Source organism: Salmo salar, chromosome 13 (genome assembly GCF_965601325.2).
Source record: "Salmo salar chromosome 13, fSalSal1, whole genome shotgun sequence".
Classification (NCBI taxonomy): Eukaryota; Metazoa; Chordata; class Actinopteri; order Salmoniformes; family Salmonidae; genus Salmo; species Salmo salar.
In genome coordinates this window covers 18,740,001-18,750,679 of record NC_138303.1, presented here as the reverse complement: position 1 = coordinate 18,750,679, position 10,679 = coordinate 18,740,001, and the positions used below count along the sequence as shown (strand labels likewise).

The 10,679-nt window shown below is 42.7% G+C and overlaps 1 protein-coding gene across 1 annotated transcript in view; it reads left to right on the top strand.

Annotated features, from left to right (window-relative positions):
* Positions 1–6,416: 6,416 nt before the first annotated feature.
* The window catches only part of LOC106566529 (voltage-dependent calcium channel subunit alpha-2/delta-3), a 332,855-nt gene continuing 328,592 nt past the window's right edge, over positions 6,417–10,679 (top strand). Inside the window, 2 exon segments of the mRNA XM_082959689.1 lie at positions 6,417–7,022; positions 8,336–8,417. Coding sequence (XP_082815815.1) covers positions 6,895–7,022; positions 8,336–8,417 — 210 coding nt within the window. The 5' untranslated portion in view covers positions 6,417–6,894.

The following is a 10,679-nucleotide window of genomic DNA, read 5'->3' as shown; positions in this document are numbered from 1 at the left end:
TTGAATGAGTAGGTGTGTCCAAACTTTTGACTGGTACTGTATGTAAAAAAACATGTTTTCATGCATTTGCAAACATTTTGAATAACCTGTTTTCGCTTTGTCATTATGGGATATTGTGTGTAGATTAATGAGGGGGGGAAACTATTTTAATCCATTTTCGAATAGGGCTGTAACATAACAAAATGTGGAAAAAGTCAAGGGGTCTGAATTCTGTATATACAGGTATATTCCAATTAATTTTTACACTAGATGGAACTATATGTTGGGTCATGGGTCACCGATCACACGTACAGTATATAGGCACACAGGTGACCAGGAAGTGGGAATGCACAGGTATGGAAAGAATACAGTCAGATAGGAAGAGGTGAAGCGAGATGGTTTATGGTGCCCAAAATCTGTCCACAAAAATAAGACCACAAAGTGAGGAATTTTTGTATGGAGGTCAATGTCAAATTTGGTCAACAAAAAAATTGAATTGTTAATTGGTCCGTGAGGCTTATTTGATCTAATTTAATTGTCGTAATGGCTAGGTTGACAACGAATGCACTGATATAAGTGGACGCACAGGGAATTTTGGCAACTTTGGAAAAAAAAACGTTATATCGGAGTTGTGCCTGTTGTTTACACACGTATCTGCCCTCTCATTGGCTAGAATGGTCCCACCTGATCTCGCCTCCCCCCGCCTGCCTTCCATGTTTGAGGACATGTATTTCCATTGTTAGAGCGGTCACTCGACTATCTTGTCAATATAATAGATCTTTGATACAGTTGTCAATGTGCTCAAGATTTACACCTTGGAATTATGATAGGCGCCTACGGTAACTTCATTTGCCTGCATTGCATTCTTTATGTTTTATCTTTGCTGCTAATAAATGGGAAAAAGACCCAACCGACATTTGCAATCCCACCTATGCTAGAGTGCTATCAGGAACTTTTGACTAGGTTAGCGACTAAACACTGGCCTGTACTGCAGAGTAATGGCACTCAAAAAAAATACTCAGTTGAGATTTACCAGAAAAACAAGAAATTCACCCTTAGTTAAAAAACAACTGCTAGTGATTTCTTTTATTTATTTATTTATTTTATATCCAGGAAGGAGGTAAATCGCTGTCTGAAATGCACTTTCGTGTGTGACTGCGTTACCTGGGGGAGATGGGAATTGCTGCTCTGACTTGGTTGACTTGACAATCCATTCTCCACGCCGCACGCCCTCTCTGCCGCGAGATAAGAACAGAGAGAGAGAGAGAGAGAGAGAGAGAGAGAGAGAGCGATATACTTTTTTTGCTTTGTTTTAATAACTTCAAAGTCTTAACACCGGGGCTCATGTGAAATAGTTCACACTGTACAGACGTCAATTCAAAGTATTTTCCACGTTGGTTCAAGGTAATTTCATTGAAATGACATGGAAATAACGTTGATTCAAAAAGTGTGTTTGATGGCTAGAGGTGTGTTTTATACTGAATAGAAATACAACGCAACATGTAAAGTGTTGGTCCCATGTTTCATGAGCTGAAATTAAAGATCCCAGAAATGTTCCTTATGCACAAAAAGCTTATTTCCATCAAATGTTGTGCGCAAATGTGTTTACATCCCTGTTAGTGAGCATTTCTGGTATGGGCAGGCATAAGCTACGGACAATGAACACAAATGCATTTGAATGCACAGAGCTACCGTGACGAGATCCTGAGGCCCATTGTTGTGCCATTCATCCGCCTCCATCACCTCATGTTTCAGCATGATAATGCACGGCTACATGTCGCAAGGATCTGTACACAATTTCAGGAAGCTGAAAACGTCCCAGTTCTTCCAAGGCCAGTATACCCACCAGACATGTCACCCATTGAGCATGTTAGCAATGCTCTGGATCAACGGGTACGACAGAGTGTTCCATTTCCAGCCAATGTCCAGCAATTTCACTTAGCCATTGAAGAGGAGTGGGACAACATTCCACAGGCCACTATCAACAGCCTGATCAACTCTATACGAAAGAGATGTGTCACGTTGCATGAGGCAAATGGTGGTCACACCAGATACGGACTGGTTTTCTGATCCACGCCATTACTTTTTTAAAAGGTATCTATGGCCAACAAATGCATATCTGTATTCCCAGTCATCTGAAATCCATAGATTAGGGCCTAATTCATTTTATTTCAATTGCTTTGGTTTCCTTATATGACCTGTAAGTCAGTAAAGTCTTTGAAATTGTTGCATGTTGTGTTTATATTTGTGTTCAGTGTATTAACTAGCCTGTTGGCACTTGGCACTATTAATTAAACAGAAAATTGACATAGCATATGCTACCATGTGCATTGGTAGTGTGCAAGTACAATAACAATGTTATAGGGATGCTAAATCAGATCAGGCCTATGCATATCATATTCATTAGGACACATGATTTCAAATGATTCTATAATTGGAGCATTTGTATCAGTTATTATAGGCCTATATTAACATTAGGCTCAGTAAAGATGTAGTTGTTATGAGAACATAAGGTCTGGAAAAATGGCTCAGAGATGCCTAGGGATGCTTTTCCACCCAAGATATATTTCCGGTGTTCGTTACCTCTGATCCTATTCCCTATGCATTGCTTTTCTGAGGAATTCCAACACAAGCAGAACATTAATAATTGCTCCACGCATCCGCTCTGTCCTTATTGATTTTCTCCAGCTGTGTATTTCCTCCTCTGTACACACCCAGCATGCCCACATTAGCCGGAGCAGTGTCTGCCCGCCTCATGGGCCTATACAGTACACTGTAGAGAAGTTATCTGTCCAATGACCAGAGCTACTGTAACAGGCTGGTCTCATTGACTAGACGTGACATAGTAAACGTAAATCCAGGTCACTGAAATTATACTGAACAAAAAATATATAAAGCAACATGCAAAGTGTTGTTCCCATGTTTCATGAGATGAAATAAAAGATTCCCGAAATATTTGAAATGCACAAAAAAACGTATTTCTCACATCCGGATTTCTCACCTGCGGGATCGTCTGAGACCAGTCACCTGGACAGCTGATGAAACTGTGGGTTTGCACAACCAAAGAATTTCTGGTAGAAACTGTCAGAAACTATCTCAGGGATGCTCATCTGCGTGCTCGTCATCTTCACTGTAGTTTGGCATTGTAACTGACTTCAGTGGGCAAATCCTCACCTTCAATGGCCACTGGCACGCTGGAGAAGTGTGCTCTTCACGGATGAATCCCGGTTTCAACTGTACGTTGTGAACAGAATTCCCCATGGTGACGGTGGGGTTATGATATGGACAGGCATTTACAGCAACTTCGCACAGCCATTGAAGAGGAGTTTAACAACATTCCACAGGCCACAATCAACAGCCTGATTAACTCTATGTGAAGGAGATGTGTCGTGCTGCATGATGCAAATGGTGTTCACACCAGATACTGACTCGTTTTCAGATCCGTGCCCCTACCTTTTTTTAAGGTATCTGTGGCCAACAGATGTGAAATCCATTGATTAGTGCCTAATGAAATTATTTAAATTTACTGATTTCCTTACTGTAACTCAGTAAAATCTTTGAAATTGTTGCATGCTACGTTTATATTTTTGTTCATTGCAGTATGATATGATGAGTTTGATATGGTTACATAAGATAGAATGTTACTCAAGGAAAAATGAATAGAGGGTGGTTGGTCGAGGTGGATGGGTAGGTATATAACACGAACGTTTAGCAACCGAAAGGTTGCGTGTTCAAATTTCATCGCGGACGTCTTCAGTATTTTAGCTAATTAGCAACTTTGCAACTACTTACAGATGTTTTGCTGCTATGCAACTAATTAGCATGTTAGTAACATATCATTGTTTTTGCAAATTTGTAACATATCATACGAATTGTAATTTGTAACATATCATGCGCAATGGATGATGAACATTCACAAATTAAACAAATTAACACATATGAAACATAACATATCAGACTAAAATGATTGTATTGGATTTACGTACAGAATAATACGAAATGCTCTGAGACCACGTTGACTGTAACTGTGCAGTAGGCTATATGGCAAGAGGCTGGTGATGAGAGGACACTCGGACTGATGAGAAGACACTCAGAGTATAGACACTATATGTTTACTGCATAATCAACAGAGCTCAAATAGGCCTCGGAGTGAGCCCACAGGATCTCTATGGATCTCAACATTTTCTCTCAGCCTCATGGCATAATGTGTAGAATAGCATGAGATTAGCTATGAAACTGCAAAATCTTCTCTCTGCCCGATGGCAGTAAGTGTAGAATTGCAGGAAGTTGGCTTTAAAAATCCTTTTTCAGATCTTGCAGGGCACTGTGAAACTGCAGTACGCCACTGAGTGAGCCCAGTCCTTCAGGTTTGAGATGTGATGGCTGCCAGGCAGCAAACTGAGCCTCTGGATTTGAGAACCATGTGGTGATGTTTCCTCTGGCTGTGTGTGAAACTTGATCTGTCAGCGGTTTCGGTTCACACGCGCTGTGCCCTCTCCCTTTCACTTGTGTCCGGCATGAGAGAGACTACAGTAGCCTGTATATGACATAAATCTGCGCTTCCAAATTGACATATTTCCAGCAACGTCCATTTAATCGTCCAGTTTCTAGACCGGAAAGAACCTGACAGACTCTCTCTCTTGTCAGTAAAGCTGTGTGTCTATTCATGCCCCTCTGCCATCTCTCTCTCTCTCTCTCTCTTGCTTTCTCTCTCTCTCTTGCATTCTCTCTCTCTTGCATTCTCTCTCTTTCTCTCTCTCTCTTTCTTCAGCACTTTTGTACTAATTCCTGCCTCAGTGAACCTGGCCTACAGAGCTGACTTGATCTGACATGAAAGCTGAAGAGGAGCTATTATAGCCCTGTATAATCGAGAACACTCAGAGAGAGAGAGGGAGGGAGAGAGGGAGAGAGAGAGGGAGAGAGATAGAGAGGGAGAGAGAGAGGGAGAGGGAGAGAGAGAGGAGAGAGAGAGGAGAGAGAGGTCAGAGAGAGAAGTGCACTACATGACAAAAAGTATGTGGACACCTGCTCGTCTAACATCTCATTCCAAAATCATGGGCATTAATATGGAGTTGGTCCCCTCATTGCTGCTATAACAGCCTCCGCTCTTCTGGGAAGGCTTTCCACTAGATGTTGGAACATTGCTGCGGGGACTTGCTTCCATTCAGCCACAAGAACATTAGGGGGTTCGGGCACTGATCTTGGGAAATTAGTCCTGGCTCACAGTCGGCATTTCAATTCATCCCTAAGGTGTTCGATGGGGTTGAGGTCAGGGCTCTGTGCAGACCAGTTAAGTTCTTCCACACCGATCTCGACAAACCATTTCTGTTTGGACCTCGCTTTGTGCATAGGGACATTGTCATCCTGAAATAGGAAATGGCCTTCCCCAAGCTGTTGCCACAAAGTTGGAAGCACAGAATTGTCTAGAATGTCACTGTATGCTGTAACGTTAAGATTTCCCTTCACTGCCTAGCTCGAACCATGAAAAACAGCCACAGACCATTATTCCTCCTCCACCAAATTGTACAGTTGGCACAATGCATTCGGGCAGGTACTCTAGCGTTCTCCTGGCATCCGCCAAACCCAGATTCGTCCAACAGACTGCCAGATGGTGAAGCGTGATTCATCACTCCAGAGAACGCATTTCCACTGCTCCAGAGTCCAATGGCGTATTGTAATGTTTTTAAAATTGTATAACTGCCTTAATTTTTTTGCCGAACCCCAGGAAGAGTAGCTGCTGCCTTAGAAGCCGCAAATGGGGATCCATAATAAATACAATAGAAATGGCAGTGAGCTTTGCACCACTCTACCTGACGCATGCTATTGCGCATGGTGATCTTATGGCTCGGCCATGGAAACCCATTTCATGATGTTCCCGACAGCTCTTGTGTTGACTTTGCTTCCAGAGGCAGTTTGAAACTTGGTAGTGAGTGTTGCAACCGAGGACAGTCAATTTTTACACGCAAAGTGCTTCAGCACTTGGTGGTCCCGTTCTGTGATCTTGTGTGGCTTACCATTTTGTGGCAGAGCCGTTGTTGCTCCTATAAGTTTCCACTTCACAATAACAGCAGTTACAGTTGAAGGCGCAGCTATAGCAGGGTAGACATTTGACGAAATGACTTGTAGGAAAGGTGGCATCCTATGACAGTGCCAGGTTGAAAGTCACTGAGCTCTTCAGTCTGGCCATTCTGCTGCCAATGTTTGTCTATGGAGATTGAATGGCTGTGTGCTCGATTTTATACACCTGTCAGCAACGGGTGTGGCTGAAATAGCGGAATCCACTCATTTGAAGGGGTGTCCACATGCTTTTGTATATATAGTGTATGTTGTCATTCGGAACCACAGCATTAACAACATTCCCCTCAGTATCCTCGAAGAAACAGCATCACCCTCAGTATCCTCGAAGAGAAGAGCCTCAGCACATCATTCAATAGGCGTGCTCCTCCCGCATCATTTTATGGTCGCCTTCAGTCTTTTCCCTCTCGGGACTCGTTTATTATTTCTCTCTACTCCTCACTCCACTCTCTGGCTGCAGTAGGTCACCGAGGCGGTTTAACAGACTTTGCTTACAGCGGGAGTCGACTCGAGCTCAATCGCGCAGCGGTGCCGTTACTGCCGGTTCAGTCGGCAGGAGAGAAATCGCTGCGCTCAGGACAACACACAGCAGCAAACCCAGAAGAGACCGACTCTGACAAAAACCCTGTCGCGCCGCGTCCGCGTTGTCACATCGGAGAGAATGGACACACTGAATTAAAACATTTACCATGATTTATTAAGTATTGATTGGACCAGTAATTTGGGTTATTTAAAGATTTTTGCTACTTGGCTACCCGGGAGACGCAGCGCACAGAAACGCACACAGAGACGTAGCTGAAAGCCCCAACTCCTAGTGGGCACTGAGGGAGGAGTGTGAAGATGCCGGGGGATCTGAACTCGATGTGTTCTCGTGTGTGGAGTGTGTGTCTGCTCCTAGTGTGGATATGTCTTGGCACGAGGGTCGTCGGTGTGGTCGGGTCGCACCAAGGCAGCATCCCTCTCTCCGTGTGAGTAGTCTACTAAAATAAATGTCAAACTGTCACAAAGCTGTCAATAACGGTCACTTTCACAATACAAATAGTAGCCTATAAAATACTTATTTTTATTTTTAGTTGATCAAATTGTATTGTTATTTTGTGTAATAATGGGGGAATATCTTTCATAACTGTGTGTTTCAAACCTCAGCAACAAAGTTTATTTGGTAGGCTTAGACACAAAACGCACAAAAACGCACGAAATTTGCTGTAATGAATTATGTGCATATATGCACGAATTGATTGGGAGACTGAGTTGACTGAGGAACTTCGCGGGGGTCGGTCCTGTCCAGGTAGTGATTCAGATGATATGCGACTCCAGCGGAAGTCGCACTCTGCACTCAAAATATATATATTTTTAGTTTACAATATGTCAATATGTAATAAATTCAATTGTATTATACAGTGACAAGCTATTCATTAATTTAAACGTTTTTTAGAACCTAAAAATAGAGTTTTTGTTAGCGATACCACCTGCTTTTTAAAATTCTTACAAAACTAGACTACATAGAGAAGCCTACATTATATGTTCTTATGTAGCCTTATGCTTCAATTCCATTGATGCTGTCAAGTGTGCAATAAGTCTATCTAACCAAAGCCATGAAATTGTCATGTAAGACCAGATCATACTGTTCCCCTCAGATGTGTTCTCAGCTGGTGCTTTCCTCTGTCTACATTCAGTAGAAGCTTTATCCAGAGCAACTTACAGGAGCAATTAGGGTTAGGTGCCTTGCTCAAGGGTACATTGACAGATTTGTCACCTAGTTGACTCAGGGATTTGACCATTCGGTTACTGGCCCAACGCTCTTACCCATCAGACTACCTGCCGCCCCTCTGTGCATTAGATCATATTGGATTGATAACAAACATTCTGTGTTTTTATTATTTCTAGTACCTTCAGACAAGTCAGTATTGATCAATCAACATACATTTTTTTGTGTTGCGCATTTCACAAATACATTTGTCACAAAGTGTAGGTTTATAAAGTGCAGTGCCTGCACAAAGGGACCTAGCCTGTAAACACCAAAGACCATAAAGAGCAAGCTGATTCACAGTAGCTTAAATACACTGTAGCTGTGTGTGTGTGTGTGTGTGTGTGTGTGTGTGTGTGTGTGTGTGTGTGTGTGTGTGTGTGTGTGTGTGTGTGTGTGTGTGTGTGTGTGTGTGTGTGTGTGTGTGTGTGTGTGTGTGTGTGTGTGTGTGTGTGTGTGTGCGTGCGGGTGCAGGTGCAGGTGCATGCGTCCATTCCTGACCAGTGTGCTCTCCTGTCTGTGTTCTCCATGCAGGGTGAAGTTGTGGGCCTCAGCGTTCGGAGGAGAGATCAAGTCCATCTCAGCCAAGTACTCTGGTTCCCAGCTACTGCAGAAGGTAGGCTCTGCTCTGCTCTGCTCTGCTCTGCTCTGGAGAATCTATCACATCACAAACCTGAAATGTAGTCCACACAAAATGAAAATATAATGTACACAGAAGAGGTCAGATATCATGAAATAGAAAGGTCTTTCTAATCTGTACATTTAACAGAATATGGTAAAATATGTTTTACTGGGTAGTTCTGCGTCCACAGTTATACATCTTCTATAGACTGTCCGTTTTTTTCACATTTGATGACTATTCGATGACTATTCACTAGTTGTTGATGACAAAATACAATTAACATTTTATCTGAAAATAACAATTTTAAAACACCCCTGGCGCGGAAAATAATGTTGAAAGAACACTGCTTTGCAGTAATTCTGGAGATATTTTGCAAATGTTCCATACATTTTTACTTTCAACCTCTTGCTAGCTCACACCTTGCACACACCCAATTATTTTGCTGAAGATTTAATACGATAGATTAGAATATTGTCTATTAATCGACCGATTTATCTTGTTGTCAATCCATATTGTCGGATACAGATGTGAAGGCCTATGTGAAGGTTTATGTGAAGGTTTATGTAAAGGCTTGTATATTGTACATGGTACATATTTGTGCTGTTATCACTGTTTGATTCTGTGTATGTCTGGTGGACTGAAACATATAGGCTCTATACGACCGACATGTTCTACCGTTAAAATATGGTCTTTGAGGGAAGGAGAGGGAGAAGAGGGAAAATCGTTGTTAAACAACATTCCGTTTGTCGAAGGAAAATCTGTTGAAATGCAACTGGAATATTGAGGGGCAATCATGTAAATGGCTATCTTTTTTTTCTTTTCTTTTTTGGAAACAGAGTGGCTTAAATGTGAGTTTGAACCCCTATAGAGAGTCGGCCACATATTTAAAAGCCTGTATGTGAGGTTTGTTAATGGGTGTTCTTTTCTCTAGTACTGTGTAGTGGAAGTAGTAGCAACACACACACAGAGACACACACACACACACACACTTACAAGCACACTTAGCAAAGCATTATCTTTTATTGCTAAGCAACAAAACGTTTCACACATATCCCCCCCCCCCCCCCGTGCAATCCACACACCCTCCTCCACCACTCAAACGTTGTGGCATTGCTTTGCAGTGTGTAGTGGAATGCTAATTTGGTTAATATAGGGTTAATGGATGTGATAGCTAGCATAATACAGATTTTGCTAATGCAAGGTCAGTGCATGAGGACCTAGCCTTGTGCTATAATTCACCCAGGGCTGGGTGACATAGTAGCTAGCCTAATGCTAATGTGGCTAATGTAGGGTCAATGGGTGAGTCAGCTAGCCTGATGCTAACAAGGCTGATGTAGGCTACAGTTGATGTGTGAGTTAGCCAGCCTGCGCAGTCTCTCAGAGCTGGATGATGAGGGAGTACTGATGTGAACTACCAAACCATCAGCACACTGATATTGTGTGTCACAACTGATATCTGAGACTTGGCTCTGTTTCATAACCTACTCCTGTACTTTCACCTCTGGTTCACAGACACACACACACACACACACACACACACACACACACACACACACACACACACACACACACACACACACACACACAAGATGGATTACATCACCCCCTGATAGGAGAGGAGAGCAGTGTTATTTGATAGGATAAAACCCTCCCCCACTCCCCAGCCGCCCAAACTGAAGATTTTCCCTCCTGCGTAACTCAATGTCTTTAATACATGTAAATAAGGGACAGAGGGTTAATTGTGCTAAGAAAAGACTGGAGACCTTTTCTCTGAAAGTACGTCTTTTCACCTCCATTTGGTTTCTTGGAAAATAACACACACGCACACGCATATGGACGCAAACAGACACACTCACACACACACACACACACACACACACACACACACACACACACACACACACACACACACACACACACACACACACACACACACACACACACACACACACACACACACACACACACACACACACACACACACACACACACACACACACACATGCACACACACACAAATGCACGCACGCACGCACACGCACACAATCTGAGTTGTGCCAGATTGGCTGCTTTAGTCCAGGGGTTTAGGGGAGGGAATAAGGGTCATTGTTTTTTAACCATTTAAAAGCAACGACTAGAGCTATTGGAAATATATTCTAGAGAGAGAGAGAGACTGAGAAAGAGCGAGAGAGAGAGAAAGAAGATGATAGAGAAAGAGAGAGAGACAAAGAGGGAAAGAGAGAAAGAAGGCGAGAG